This window comes from Eptesicus fuscus, chromosome 4 (genome assembly GCF_027574615.1).
Source record: "Eptesicus fuscus isolate TK198812 chromosome 4, DD_ASM_mEF_20220401, whole genome shotgun sequence".
In the NCBI taxonomy this organism is placed as follows: domain Eukaryota; kingdom Metazoa; phylum Chordata; class Mammalia; order Chiroptera; family Vespertilionidae; genus Eptesicus; species Eptesicus fuscus.
This window is the reverse complement of record NC_072476.1, coordinates 72,379,985-72,396,169: the sequence shown is the minus strand read 5'-3', so window position 1 is coordinate 72,396,169 and position 16,185 is coordinate 72,379,985. Positions and strand designations below refer to the sequence as shown.

Sequence of the window (16,185 nt, the reverse complement as noted above, 5' to 3'; positions counted from 1 at the left end):
ATATGCTTGTTACATGGTTTGAAATTATTGAAGCCCACCAGCCAAAGACTCTCCAGAAACACACCTGGGATCAAACAAAATTAGTTTTATTTCACTCACTGTAGTAAGAAAAAAATGCGTACCCATGGAGTCAAGAGGGGGAGAAACGAGGGGCTTCGTGTGGCTCTGGGCTTGTGCGGGGTGGTCTCATGAGGACGGAGGGAAGCGAGGACTGTCCCGTTATCTTTGAGTGTCCCCAGGAAGCGGATCAGTTTGGTGGCTTGGTCATTTTTATCTAGGACGTGAGAAGACTGAATAGAGACTAGATGGACATGAGTCAAGAAGCAAGTTGTTCATCTTAGTTGGAAGGGAGGTTGTTTAGTTCTATTTGTGGTGCCAAAGGACCTTTTCTCTGTCTTGACGTGATTGTGCATTGTTTCCAAATTGCTCTTCCATGGCCACAGAGTGACCGTGTCTGAGAATTGTCTGTGTTCTGCCAAAGTTGTTTATGCTGAGTTACCCCTCAGATGCTGCAGCCTGGCTGGTAACTGTCTGGCTGCTCTTGCTCTCTTTCTTTCTCCTCTTCCTTTCCTCTCACCGCCCACCCCCCCCTTATTATTTCATAGCAACTAGCTAATTTCTTCCCTCTGAAGAATAATCCAACTACTGTTGGGAACCTGTGCTCTCTGGGGGTTTAGCATAGGAAAGGTTTTCAGATCTGTGGAGACCTCATCTTGAATCCTAGACCAGCCACTTCACTGCCTTTTGACTTTGGGCAAATCTCTTCTTCTTCTTCTTCTTCTTTTTTTTTTCTTTTTACCTACCTTTCTTCATCTCTAAAGTATGGGAATGATAATCACCTTGCTGGGTGTTTTGAAAATTAGAGATAATTTACATAAAGTGAATTTACCTAGTCATTTTAGTGACTATTTGAACTATTTGACACACATAGTTCAATCTCAGTAGATAGTGACCAATATTTAATAGGCATAAATATTTATCAGATGTTAATTAGCTTATATTTCTTAATTTCTAACAGCAACAAATATACTTCTTTGTTAAATAAGCTATTAAATTGTAGGTCACAGAAGATAGAAAAAAAACAGACATTCTGAATATAATTATTGTATGTTAGTCATAGGATGACACTATATTCTTTTTACTTTTTTGTTTTCAAATAGATAACGTTGTGCTATTCATTTAACTAATTAAAAATACCAGACCATTTTAAGTTCTCAATGGTTTATTTTTATAAATTATTACCTGATACAACTTCATGAGATAGAGGCAAGTATGCGGTATTTATGGAATATGCAGAAAAAATGGTTGGCCGAATAGGACTGTAAATAACAACAGAAAATATAGAAAGACTATTTTTGGTACATGGGCAGAAAAGGTCTTGAAGAACATTTCCACTGAACGTTTACTTATTGCACAAGGACAAGATTAGGGTTAAATTACAGAAGGAATAGTAACTAAAATTAGCTCCATGTTGTGGGTGGGTTTTTTATCTTTGTATATTTCTACATTTTCCACAGAATATTACATCAATGATCAGGAAAAAAAATGATTTGGCAGAACTAGAAACCACACACACACACACACACACACACACACACACACACACACACCATTCTACTTAGTCTTCTAAAACCCTGTCTGTTTTCCCTGGAGTTGCTAGGCTTCTCAGCTGTCATTGCCAAATCTTAACACTGTATATGTGTGTATATGCACACACATGTGTACATGTTTCATAAAATATCCTTAGGCATGTGCTAGACATTAAATGGTCTTTGAGATTCTACTTCAGAGTTACCTCAAATGTGTGACTAATGGAAACTAGTAGAATGGTCTATTACAGATGGTCGGGGTGTTGCTGAATAGTGTAGTCTACTTTACTGTGTCTTTAGTTGTTTTATGTGGGCTCTAATAACTTTATTCTAGGAGAAATACAACTGAAAAAAAATTCTACTAATGACAAAATTATTACAAATGACTCACTTTTTGTGTGTTTCCTTTCTCACCGTTAGAAGTCTGGCCTTCATTTTCGACACACAGATAATACTGTCCAGTGGTTGAGAGCCATGGAGTCTATTGGTCTACCGAAGGTAAGCCTTCAGATACTGGAACCTAAACTGGAAAGCCAAAAGGGGGAGTGTACGAATTTCTTGTTATAAAAAATGATTAGCAGACTGGGTATATTAATGCAATAGATTGCCTTATTGCCTCAGGAAAGGCCTATACAATGTAATAAATGGTAAGAACTCAGAATGAGTACGTGTACAGGTCAAGAGCAGCCATGCACAAGTGAATATAAATTAAACAAGGTCAGAACAAACTTTAACTGGTAGATAGTTGATTTACAATAGCCACCTCCCTTTTTTGTTTGCTATTTTTACTTATGATTCCTAATCTTATTGCATCACTACAAATTATTACTACAAATTTATTTTTATAAATTATTGCTACAAATCATTGTATCACTATACATTTTAACAGCTAGGGGGTTATAGCCCTTACTCCTGAAATAGATCTTCTAAATAAAACTCATTCAGCAAATATTCAGAGCTTGTTAAATTCAAAGGGCAGGCAGACAGACAGGCAAGTAGAGGAAATGAGGGAATAATTACATTTGATAGAAATTGTAGAGCAATTTCTTAAACATCTTATTTTGAAATAATTATAGAATCACAGGAAGTTGCAAAAATAGTGCATCTGCGTGTACTCTTCATTCAGCTTCCTCCAGCAGTGACATCTCATAACTGTAGTAAATCATGAATTGGCATTGGTGTATCAGTGTTAACTAGACTACAGACTTTATCCAGTTTTCTCCATTTTATGTGCATTCATGTGTATGTATGAGGGGGGTTCCATTCAGTCCATGAACAGGTTTGTGTGACCATCACCACAGTCAAGGTACAGACCCCACAGAGGAGTGCCCTTCATATTGTGTCCCTCTCCCAGCGCTGTCCCCAGACGTACAGTAGATTACCTGCAGCAATTGCCTTTTTTCATTAAGCATAATGCCCTCGCTGCCCTTGAGATCCATCAAGTGTTTTTTGTATTTTTTTAATACATTTGTATTGATTTCAGAAAGGAAGGGAAAGGGAGAGAGAGATAGAAACATCAATGATGAGAGAGAATCATTGATCGACTGCCTCCTGCACGTCCCATACTGGGGATCGAGCCCATAACCGGGCACATGCCCTGACCAGGAATCTAATCATGACCTCCTGGTTCATAGGTCAACGCTCAACCACTGAGCCATGCCGGCTGGGCCATCAGGTTTTTGTATGTATCGATAGCTCATTCCTTTTGTGTTGCTTAGTATGGACAGCTATTTCAAAGAAACTGATTAGGAGTGGTTTAGCTTGAAGGCAAGTCAGTAGGCTACTGAATAATTAAGACCTGTGTTTGTTGTTGTTATTAATCCAGGTTTGCAATTTTAAAACACAACAAAAACAAACAAAAAAACAAAAGATTCCTTAATGTAAATTATGCTTGGCTATTTTTAACATATTTTTGGCTGATATCTGTTTTAGTTCAGCTTATTTCATCTCAAAATAGTCAATAAGGATTTATGTTATTCTGCCATTTTTACCCCTTTCCCTTCTCCTAAAATGCCCAGAACATTAAATGCCATTCCCTTCTGGGCACTAGTCATAATACAGAATTCATATTTCTAGATTGTGATTTAGCAAGTACTAACTAGAGATTGGGTGTAAGCAGGTTAATAAAGAAAGTAATTCCAATAGGACTTTTTTCTATGTAAGTCAACATACGTTAGATTAGGGTAATTTCATTATGTTTGATAGATTTGATTTAAACCTTTTCCAATTGTGTATATGTAGGGCCACGCCTCCCTTGATTTTAAATCGAGCAAGTAATCCACATAGCAGCAGATTCTATTTTTATTTTAGAAGATTCTATTTTAACACTGATTTTTATTGTGAAGTCATTGACTCATTACATTGCAAGATGAGAAACCAACAGCGTACTGAATGGACTGATGTATTTGCTATTCAATCTTCATTTATTAGAATTAAGTGCTTACTCTGTGCTCAGCATCATGCCAGGTGCTGGGGACGCAGTGCTGAATAAAACATTGTGAACCATAAATTGATTCCATCTCCTTGCTTTACAGTGATTTTCCAGGAGAAATTTAAGTAGAAAAGTAATTGTTTAAAGAAATGGGAGGGGACCGTTGTTGTCCTCTGCTTATATATAGAACTTTAAACCTGGTCACATTCTCCTGAATTGAGAGTCCTCTTCTCATTGGCACTTTAATAGCAACTGTGTTAAAAGATAGTTGGAAAGACCTTTGAAATTGCCCAGGCTACAGGCATTTCTTTAAGTGCTCAGTGACTATACATTTGTATCTCAAGAAACTTTGCTTGCTTTCTTTTCTCAGCTTTTTCCAATGTCCAACAGAACATTTCACTTGAGTATCAAATACCACCTATGGTACATGACTTAATTTTTATTTCAAATTTTATAAAGTGTTTACTGAAAGCAAGTAATACCAATATGCTTATCTTAATCTTAGAAGCTTCAAGCCTAATTATTCATTTTGTAGTGCTTAGGAACAGGTAAGTTTGGTGCCCCATTCTAAAATGTTTCTTATTAGGCTTTTAATTTCCAGCTTAAGAATATTGTAAACAGCCCAGCCAGTATGGCTCAGTGGATTGAGCATTGTCCCGTGCGTCAAGAGGTCACCTGTGCATACCTGGGTTGCAGGCTCAATCCTGGGGGAGTGGGGGGGCTCAGGCGGGGGGAAGCATGCAGGTGGCAACCAATCAGTGTTTCTCTTGATGTTTCTCTCTCATCGATGTTTCTTCTATCTCTCCCTTTTCCTTCCCCTCTCTCTAAAAATCAATTTTAAAAAACATTTTTAAAAAGAATAGTGTAAGTAGGTTTTAAAAGCCTTAATGTTCTAACCTTTCAATCTAGTAAATTTATATTTAGATGTTTATCCAAAAGAGCTAATTAGGTGTTCAGAAAATGCAGGGATGTTCATTGCAGTGACTTATAATAGGGGGAAAATTGGAGACAAAAAAAAGTGCAACCATGGGGAACTGGTTAAATAACGGTTAAAATATGAAAGAATCATGCATCCATTAGAAATAATATTCTGACAGAATAAAAAAGGGGTCATGTTCTATTAAGTGTTTTAAACAGGTTATGATATGTGCAACTTTATTTTGAAATGCATCCATGCAAACATAAAAATATCAGAGACATATACAGAAAAAAGACTGGAAGAAAGTATCCCCAAATGCTAATAGTGACCGTCTGGAGGTGGGATTATAGGTATTTTTCCTCCATATTTTACCCATTTTCCAAAGTGTATTCAGTGAAATGTATTACTTTAAGCAGAAAAAAATATCCATGTATGTATATGCATGTTTATAGAACTGGGTAGCTAAGTTCTTAACAATGTAGTAAAATGCTGAAGAAAAACATCCTTCTCAAACCAGCGGACCTCTGGGCAGTCAGTCAGTCACAGGAGTGACTCCATTGTAGAAACAGAGTCCAGACGGGCTCAAGCCTTGTGAAATGAAACTGCCACGTAACTAACCATGTGGACACAGCCTTCTTGGAGTGGCCGGCTGGGAACCTCCCACTCCTATCACCCCTACGCACACTCTCTTGAACCACTAGGTGGCGCGCTGTCAGGCAGGGGATCAGACGCAGTGATTGGTCCTCCTGTAGAACAAGATGAAGCAGTAAATAAGAGATTCTTCTGCGTTTATATAAATACAGAACAGCAAGGACCATCAAAGTAGGATCGTTTGGGAGAAGTACAATAATTTTGTGAAAAGCAAAACATAATAAAAACATTGTTTCTTTTGTTTTCCAGATATTTTATCCAGAAACAACAGATGTCTATGACCGGAAAAACATACCAAGAATGATCTATTGTATTCACGCACTAAGGTGGGAAAAATACAACTAAAAGTCTAGAAAGTAAATTTAAATAAAACTAAAATTTTAATTTTAAAAGAGGTCTTAAATTATTTTTAATGATTCAAGAACTTTTATTAGATTGGGTTATTTTAAATTTGCTGGTACAAAATTAAAATAATTGTCATGTAAAAACAATCTTTGAACTTGAAAAATATTTTGATGGTTTTTTTAAATCTACATCAAAATAGAAAACTGGAAAATGAGTGAAAGACCTATAAATATAATAATAAGAAAATTTAAGTAGAAACTTCTAGGAAATCTCTACAATATTCTTCAGATATGATGAAGTTTATATAGCAAAAATATATCAAATGAGCAGCTATAATGGTCATAATTTTGGTTTTGATACTCTTAAAATTATTAGTTTGGTTAAATTCTTATCACAGATTAATAAAATTCCATATGATTTTTGTTTGCTTTGTTCAATACCTCTTGTAAGGGTAAAGAAGACACAGTAGTTGATTTAAATTAGTCAAAGGAAGATACATTCATTGTTTTTTGTGTCCATCTTTGTCTTTTGATATCTTTATCTTAAAATCTATTTTGTCAGATACACGTATGGCTATACCTGCTTTTCTTTGGATGTTTTTTGCTTGGAGAATCATTTTCCACCCATTTTCTTTGAATCTACCTTTGTCTTTGCAGGTTAGATGTGTCTCTTGCAGCATTTGGTTGGCTTTTGTTTTTTTATCTATTCTGCTGCTCTGTGCCTCTTTACAGGTGGATTCAGACCATTTACATTTAGGGTAATTATCTATGTATAAGGATTTTCTATAGCCATTTTGTCTTTTATTTTCTGGTGGCTCTCTGCCTCCATTGGTTCTTTTCCTTTGTGTTTCTGTCTGTTGTTTTTGTTTGGTGATATTCCATACTTCTTCCCTCTGTTTCCTCTTTTTTTTAACTATATGTCCTGGTTTGGGGATTTTTGTGTGTGGTTACCATTAGGTTTATAAAAAATAAATTTATAAATCTATTTTGTCACCTGTTTGCCAGTTCAGACCTTTACCCCCTCCCTTTTTATGTTTTGTTGTTACAAATTATGCCTGTTTATGCTGTAAGTTTTGGTGATCTTACTCATAGTGTTGTGACCTTATATTCTTTGTTTCAGGTATAATAACTCCCTTGATTATTTCCTGCAATGAAGGTTTTCTGGTGATAAAATCCCTCAGCTTCTGTATGTCTGGGAATGTGTTTATTTCTCCTTCATATTTAAAGGATCATTTTGCTGGATATATTATTCGTGGCTGGTAATTTCTCTCTTTCAGATGTTTGAATAATTGGTTCCATTCTCTTCTGGCTTGTAGAATTTCTGCTGAGAAGTCAGATGATATTCTGATGGGTTTTCCTTCGTAGGTCACTTATTTCTTTTCCCTGGCTACTTTGAAAATTTTTTCTTTGTCATTAATTTTTGACAGCTTTAATTACAAGTGCCTTGGAGATAGTCTCTTTGGATTGAGGTAACTAGGTGTTCTGTTTGTTTTTTTGGACTTGAGGATCTAGTTCTTGTCAAAGGTTTGGGAAGTTCTCATCCACTATTTGTTTGAATAGACTCTCCATTCCATGCTCCCTCTCCTCCTCCTCCAGAATCCCTATAATTCTAATATTGCTTTTTCTGATGGAGTCAGATAACTCTCAGAGAGCTCTTTCATTTTTATTTATGCTCAGGTCTCTCTCTTCTTCCTCTGCATCATTTCAGATTCCTATCTTCAATATCACTCATTCTTTCCTCCATCTGGTTGACTCTGTTTTCTGTGCTCAGTAGTTCACTCTTAATCTCCTTAATTGCATGCTTCATTTTTAGGATTTCTGATTGTTTCTTTTTTAAAGTTTCAATCTCTTTGGTACTCATTTTGTTCATTGATCTGTTTTCTGAGTGTATTGAATTGCTTGTCTGTATTATCTTGCATCTTGTTGAGTATTTTCAGAACTACAATCTTGAAATCTCTGTCATTTTTATCACATATGTTCCAGCTTGCTTTCAGGAGATTTTTCATTTTCTTTCTAGTCATCCATGTTACTATGGTTATTCATGTTATTTGCTGTCCTCCTTTGCTTATGCATTTATTTCTGAAGAGGTCTTTCTACTTATTTCCAGTAGATGGTGCTGAATCACAAGATTTTTTACCTCTGTGATCTTCCAGTCTTAAATCTCTGGAGCTCCCATAAGATAATACAGCCACTCTACTTTAGGGTGGGGTTTCTTTTGCCCTCACCATAATGGCGTCCCACCCCAAGCACCCCTCCTGGGGATCAGTCACAGAGGGAACAGCTATTCTACTAAAACAGCTCTTGGTTTACAGATAATATGCTACTGGACCCAACTCCAAGGGCAACGGGAGATGAGTTTTTGGAGTCCAAATGGAGGCAGGGCTCTGTGGTTTCCTTTCTTTCTCTGAAACACCACCACCTGGATCAACAGTGGAGAGTTGCATGGCAGAACCCTGTGCTCTGTCAAGCATCTGCTGACTTAGACACTGTTCTCTCCCTTGCCACTTGCCCTGCTGGGCTGCCCCACCCCTGCAGCTCTCTCTTCCTCCTGGCCAAAGGAAGTGCGTGTGACCACCGGCTTTCTCCCCTCTTCCAGCTAAGCCATGACTCCCAGCTGCAGGGCTGCAGCCCATCTGCGCTTTGCTCCCGTCTCATCTCCCCCTTTATTCCCAATTGCCCACCTTTAGATGTTTCAATGCACAGGTCTCTCAGGCATGCATCTGTGTCGAGCAGGGATTTCTTTGTTGAATTATAGTTGGTTAACTTGTTGAAATTTCAGGGGGAGAGGACAAGGGGCTCTCTCATGCCACCATTTCTGTGACATCACTCTTCCCCATTCATTGTTTAAAAGCAGTTGTTTGAGAAGTTAATTTTTGAAAATGTTGACATTTCTGCTAGGTCACAGGTCACTTTTTTATCTTAATGGCCTGGAAGAAATGTGATTTTTACGTGGTAGCAAAAATGATTTTAAAAATCCATTTTGTGACTGCTGGCTGTCTTGTTGTGTACACAGGTAATGGCTGGAAGGCTTCATGTCTAATTAAGTTTTAAATTTCTTTTAGAGCATCTGCCTTATGTTTATATCACTAGAAGTCATTTTCCTGGCAGAATCTTCTGCCTAGAGGTTTATGTTAACTTCTTCCTGGCTCTTTCCTCTCCAAAGGAAAAGGTTTCTATAATAATTCATTGCAATTCTGGCCTACTAGAGAAGAATTTTAATTATGTCATATAATTTGACTTTTCCCCATCAGTACTTACGAGATTTCTTTGGAAGATGGCAGTTGCTAGAAATATAGACCAAATATAGGTGCCTTTTCTATGATTTCTTTTCCTAATAGTTTAGAACTGGGGGGGGAAACACTTCTGTGCCTGCTTCCTCATAGGTGGCCAGGGTATCATTATGCCAGCAAGTTTTCTAAAAGTTTTTTTTGCAAAAGTGCTTATCTTAAGGAATATTTTCAAATGTGTTGTCCAACATTTTTTGTCACATATTTTTCAGCACTTAGTATGATCACTTGTCACTGTGGCTAGTACTGTTTTAGTGACCTGCTAAGCCAGCCACCTTTGGTTAATGTCATTATCATATCCACGCATCATTGTGCTCCTGTCCACGTCTGCAGCATGAGGTGTCTTGTAGAAGCTTACATTGATGTCCTGAAGTGGACACCTGGGGCATTGCTGTTAAGCAGCTTGTAAAGAAATGGTGTACTACGTTCCTTTCCGGTGTTGTCAGTGTTCGACGGAAGTTACATAGAACTGCACTATGGTCGGCAGTGTGTTTGCCATCGTTTTAACAATGGCTTGAACAGCTTGGTAAACAAAGACCCAAGAGCAGCTTCTTGCTTGTCATTGCCAGTGGTCTGCTAATGTTGGTGTCATATGTTCTAGGACCGTTTTTCTCAGTTATTCAGTTACTGACCGTGGGAGTTTCTGTTACCGTTACTTATCCTGGGGCAGATGCCTGTGGAGCCTGCCGTTCACCAGATCTGACCTTACGCAGGATCTTTTAAGGCAGTGTTTACTTGATAAACAGCATTCCCTGGAAGAATCTCCTCTGCTTTTCTCAGCTCTAAGCTTAATTTCTGGCTGCTTCTTGGTATGGCATGCAGAAGTCTCAATTGTATCTGAGTTGTTTTTAATCAAACCTTTTTCCTGTGATGGTTGAGAATGCAGTCAGTTACTCAAATGAGGCTGATATTCTCCTCTGTTGGGCAAGACATACTTGGAGGCTGGGCAGCAGGGCCCTTTAGTACGTACAGTGGACTTGCCCTTGCTGCATAATGAGAAGCAACGCTGGGAATGAACATGTATGTCTTCAGCCTTTATATTCTGGTTACAGATAATAACAGTATTGCTGGTATAAAGCGTTGTTATCTGATAAACAATTAAACAGGTCAGAAGTTCTGATTATAGATCAGGAGCCAGGCAGGTACCCAGGCACTGCCTTCCTCTTACCCCAGCCTGTGGGCCTTACTTCATCTACAAAGTGAGCTCTTGGCCCTGCAAATGTGTCTCTGTCCCTGTCTTTTGGATTAGGACTAACTGCTCATCATGACCCCCTAGCTTCCCGTTTGTATCTGCCTGCCCCTTACCTTTTTACTTTACTTCTGACCCCAGGCTCCTTGCCTGCCACTCACTGTACCCTTTGTCCGTTCAGCTGGGTGACCTGAGTCCTGATGCCAGTGAATGTTAGCACAGCAGCCTCAGAGGAAATCCTCGGTCTTTGCCTGCTGGTGGGTGTTTCTCGGCATCTGGAAGGGTTCAGGAATCTGGAGAAGGCGCTGCGGCGTAAATTAATAAAGAGACTAGAAATATAATAAATTTGTAATCCATGGGGGAGCCAGAGGAGGGCTTAGCTTCAGTAACCCAAGTTCTCTGAATCTCTGGACCCTTCGCTCTTTATTAACACAAATTGTCCTAAGGCAAGGCAGATATACATATCAAAGGTTAAGGTTTGGTATACAGAGGCCTTGTTGGTTTTGGGGGAACTGCCTTCCGCTGTTCAGGTGTTTGGCCAGCAGGAGGCAATAACATGTAGATTAAAATGCCCTCAGCTGTCTGGCAGCAAGCAATCATTTATGTAAATTCAGGTGTGGGGAAATGCCTTCGGCCATTCCAGTAGGCAGTCATATGTATCTTCAGCCCTGCCGAAGCCTCAAGGTTCCATGAACCTTTTGATGAAACTTCTTGCATTTCTGACATGCTGGAATTAGCTTCCGGCATTTGCCTAATGTAGAGACCTCAGGGATGGGTGGCCTCATTCTTTCTTCAAAGAAATGCTTTTTTTATTTTCTTATTTAAAATAGGCTCATTGGGGAAATATTAGAAAATTTAAAAGGAATATTAAAGGAAAAGCCAAAGTACCCATTGTTTCAAAACCACTATGTGTGATGGGGTATCTTTGGACTTAAAATGTGTATATGGCATGTTTTCCTTTTGTGGCTTCATTTGGAATGTTTTAAAGTCTGTGCAGTGAAAAGGAGCCAGTTCAAGAAGTGAGAGCCTTGCTAAGGAGTTAATACTATGGATTTTTAACTGTCTGGTGGCTGATTATACCTGTGGAAGAACACATTTGCATGTTGTTTATCAGTATGTCAGTAAACTGTTAAATAGATTTTATTGATTTTTTTACAGAGAGGAAGGGAGAGGGATAGAGAGTCAGAAACATCGATGAGAGAGAAACATTGATCAGCTGCCTCCTGCACACCTCCCACCGGAGATGTGCCCGCAACCAAGGTACATGGCCTTGACCGGAATCGAACCCGGGACCCTTCAGTCCGCAGGCCGACGCTCTATCCACTGAGCCAAACCAGTCAGGGCTCAATAAACTGTTAAATGTTGAAACACTAGTTGTAAAATTTAATTCCTTTAAACAATTAAATTTAGTAGACCTGATTTTTTGAACACTTCAGATACCTGAAAGTACAGGTGAACTGCCCAGATACGTTGTTACAGACTCACCACACTTCAACCTATTCTGAAAGATCCACCCTACAACTTTCACTCATTTCGTACACTAATTTTGACTCATCCGAGGACTGTAACATTGTGATACCCACCAAGAGTTGACATGCTCTTACGGGCACCAGACACAAAGAATGCCCCTATGAACTTGCCCAGGTTACAGAGCATGGCGCCAGTTTGAGTTCCCAGGTGCGTCAGACCCTGGCTACAGTCATCGGGCTGAACTTGTGAAATCAATCAGACCTTTTTTTCTTTACTTTTCAGTAGATGGCTTTCAGGTAGGTTCTTATTCCTCATCTGGTCCCTGCCCCCACCCCCTGTCTCCCAGAAATGATTTACTTCCATGCCTTGTTTGGCCGGTGTTACATAACCCATTGTCCTGTCATAATGATGCATTGGCGTGATCTGTTAACGTTATTAAAAGCTTATGTATGCCTTTGGAATATTTTTTCGAAACTAGCTGGGCTTTCTAGAGGTTTCTCCCTGAGGAGGTGAGGGATTGACTCTACCTGATGCAGTGTGGGTCATTTGGCTGATCTCAGGTCATATTTCTGGATCCTTTCTCTGCTTGACCATCAGTGCCAAACCTTCTTTCCACCTGGCTGTTTTTGTCACCACCTGTGCTCCTCAGTCCTTATTTGGGACACTTCCATGGTTTTCTAGGACTATGTGGCTTAGAGTTCCTGGTACTTATTCTTTTTGTAGCATATATGTAGTATATACAGTATAGAAACAAGTATATATCTATGCTCTGTAGACAGAAAAAAGCACCCATATTTTAATAACACTTTCCAACTTGTTAAGATCAATATAAGTGATCATGTGTGTCTTATTTTATCTATTACAACTTAATTTTTGTATACTTTATACCATTCTCTTTTGATTGGTTTTGAACTGGACTTTCATAGACTTCACCAAGTTGCATGTTTTCTTTTCTGATGGACCAGCCTGGTCCCGTCTGGTCACCCTTTGACCTTGGAGCACTGTCCCTGACATTCCTTGCAATATCCTCGCTTTGTGCTCACAACGGGCTGTTCCTGACCTTTCCTGATTGTTCCTGTTTTATGACATGGAATCAACTACCCTCCAATGAATCCTTTGCAAGTCGGTATCCAAAATGATTTTTCTGGTTTGATAGATTAAGGTTCCGAATTCTGCTCTTTTTCCTGCATAAAGTTTATTTGACCATTAAGAGTCTACTCCGCTGACGACAACAAGCTGAAGATGTGTGTCTCCCCTCTGGGTAAGGACACAGCTCCTGCTGCAGACTTGGGAGCTGCTGTCCCCGCAGTCGTGTTTTCAAATGCAGCGACGGTGCCCAAATGGCACATTCGGGGCTTGCATATCTGAAAATGGCTGCGGCAGACCCACTTCTGGTCGGCCAGTTCCTAAATACCTGACTGCTCTGTGAAGGAGGGCTTCTCTACCCGCTCTCATAATGCCAAGTGGCTGCCTTGATTAGCAGGTTGCCTTTGAACTCGTTCCTCAGGCAAATGTTATTGCGTAATTTCCCTGCCTTATACCCGCTTCCCTTAAGACCCTTTCCTAATAAGAAACTGATGGTTACCTTTTGCCAGATTGATTGCATCTCTGGCAGGGAACATATTTGCATGTATAAATAAGCTTCCTAAAGATAATTTCTTAACCCAGAGGATAGACTGTAACCCTATGCTCTCAGGAGGGATATCTGCAGACGGCAGTGTTTGGGATTAGGGTGAGGAGGGCAGGTGCACCTTCCATAGCTTTCAAGTCACTTCTTGTTCATCTCTTCACGCTCTGAACCCTCTCCTCCCGTTCTATCTCGCATTAGTAGGGTGGCTAGCTGTCTGTCCTGCTAAATGCCAACCTCGGTGAGGCTGTGGACCATGTCTCCGCCCAACACAGCACACACACCACTGACTCCCGCTGAAGCGTTGCATCTGTATCTTTAATTTTCCTGTTGGTGTAGCTGGTTTCCCAATGATGAGACTGCCTCAGGATTTCTCTGATTTTTTTTTTTTACTGAACATTGGATTTTGACATGATACTGGCAGTGATGTATGTGACTAAGATGGGAAAATAATTTGGATCAGTAGATAAAGCCATTTCAAACATGGAGTCAGTGAGGGGAAATAGAGGTTCTTAGTGTTGAGAGTGGGGAGACCACTGTGGTGGGTTATTAGGTGTATAGGAAGGACATTTATTTAACAGGGGATAATGGTAATAATAAAGACAAAGGCTAACGCTTACTGAGCTTTTAATTGTATGCCTGGCCTTGTTCAAGGTGCTTTACAGGTGTAATCTCATTTAATCCTTCTCACATACCTATGAGGTACATACTGTTATTGACCCCGTTTTATAACCCAGACAACTGAAGCACAGAGAGGCTACCCATGGTCACACAGCCAGTAACTGGCAGAGTCGAGACTGCGAACCAGGCTGTGACACCAGAACCTGCACTGTTGCTGTCTGAGCCAGTCATTGGTTTCAGAAGGGAATCGAGTGTTTCCTACTGCAAAGAAAATAAAAACAGCAGTGGCATCAGACTGGAACTTCAGCAAGGGCCTCTAAACTGTTATATTTAGGACTAGAGGCCCGGTGCACGATACCCATGCACTAGTGGGGGGTCCCTCAGCCCGGCCTGTGCCCTCTCACAGTCTGGGACCGCTCTGGGGACCCCTTGTGCTGCCACAGAGGTGGGAGAAGCTCCCACCACCTCTGCTGTGCTCGCCAGCCGTGAGCCCAGCTTCTGGGTGAGTGGTGCTCCCCCTGTAGGAGTGCATTGACCACCAGGGGGCAGCTCCTGTGTTGAGCGTCTGCCCTCTGGTGGTCAGTGCATGTCATAGCAACCAGTCATTCTGCTGTTCAGTCAATTTGCATATTAGAATTTTATTATATTAGAGGCTCAGTGCACGAAATTCGTACATGGGGGGGTGGTCGGTCTCCTCAGCCCAGCCTGCACCCTCTCCAATCCAGGACATCCCTCTCAAAATCCGGGACCACTGGCTCCTAACTGCTCACCTGCCTGACTGCCTGATCACCCCTAACTGCCCCCACCCCACCAGCCTGGTTGCCCCTCACTGCCCCCCTCTGCCAGCCTGGTCACCCCTCACTGCCCCCCCCTGCTGGCCCGGTTGCCCCCAACTGCACCCCCTGCCGGCCTGTTGCCCCACGCAGCCTGCTGTTTGGTCATTTGATCATCCCTCACTAACCCCCCTGCTGGCCTGGTCGCCCCACACGGCATGTTCAGTCAACCATTCGGTTGTTTCGGTTGTGATGGTCACTTAGGCTTTTATATATACAGATAGGATAGTTTTTAATGAAGATTCATTTGTGGAACTTAGAACTGGAGGACCTTGGGAGGTTATTTCAGTCCAGATCCTTCACTTCCTAAATGAGGGGCTGAAAGCTTGGGCTCTGTGATTTGCTGAGAGTCGCACATCTAGATATTGCCAGTCTTGGGGCCAGGATCCCGGGCTTCTGATCCCAGTCCTGTGCTCTTTCAAGTCTGCCATGAGGCTTTCATTTACCAACATCTCACATATTACAGCATAAAATGAAGTGCACATGACATGATCCAGAAAAGCTGAAATAAATTCAGCTCTTGCCTTTTAAGTTTGCATTTCATTACTATAAACCTTTTAATGTATACATTGAAGTACTAGAAAAAAAAAACACCCTAATAGAACTTTTTAAAAAGCTTTCCTGCTTCCTGGATTTTAAACTGATACTGTTTGTACCAAAAGGAGCACATGGGCCGGTGAGGCTTTGCTACCTTGGGAGCACTCCTCTGGTGGCTGCCTCACTCAGCACACAAGTGCACTGTACCTTGTCGTAGGATAGGAGGATCGCTATTTCCTACCAAGTGTTTTCTTATTTGTGGGAAGGGATGCTGACATCAATGCCACAGCTTGCTTTGGAATGCTCTCAACCTTTTGTGTTGGCTGTTAGGCACTAAAGGTACTTAATAAGTTCAGGGTTGAAGAGCTACAAGAAGTAGATGCTTTTATATTGGATGGTTTGTGTGTGTGTGTGTGTGTGTGTGTGTGTGCGTGTGTGTGTGTGTGTGTGTGTGTGTGTGTGTGTGTGTGTGTGTTTAAGATTAAGACTCTGAATTTCCCATATACTTCAGGTAATGAATGGCTCATTTGAATGTGAATGCTTGGGAAGGGGCCAGCTGCTGTTGCTGATTCTTTTCGGCCTGGGAACAGTGGCTAAGTGCAAGTTTCCTAGTAAACTTTCCCCCTTTGAGTAATCTGCTTGAAAACACCTCCCATACAGAGATTTGGTATAAAACCTCCCCACTGT

General features: G+C 40.6%; 1 protein-coding gene across 1 annotated transcript in view; it reads left to right on the top strand.

Moving 5' to 3' along the window:
- Positions 1-16,185, top strand: part of IQGAP2 (IQ motif containing GTPase activating protein 2) — a 221,467-nt gene that overhangs the window by 95,293 nt on the left and 109,989 nt on the right. The window contains exons 3-4 of the mRNA XM_054715155.1: positions 2,010-2,087; positions 5,840-5,916. Of these exons, the coding sequence (XP_054571130.1) occupies positions 2,010-2,087; positions 5,840-5,916 (155 nt within the window). The remainder of the gene's footprint in view (positions 1-2,009; positions 2,088-5,839; positions 5,917-16,185) is intronic.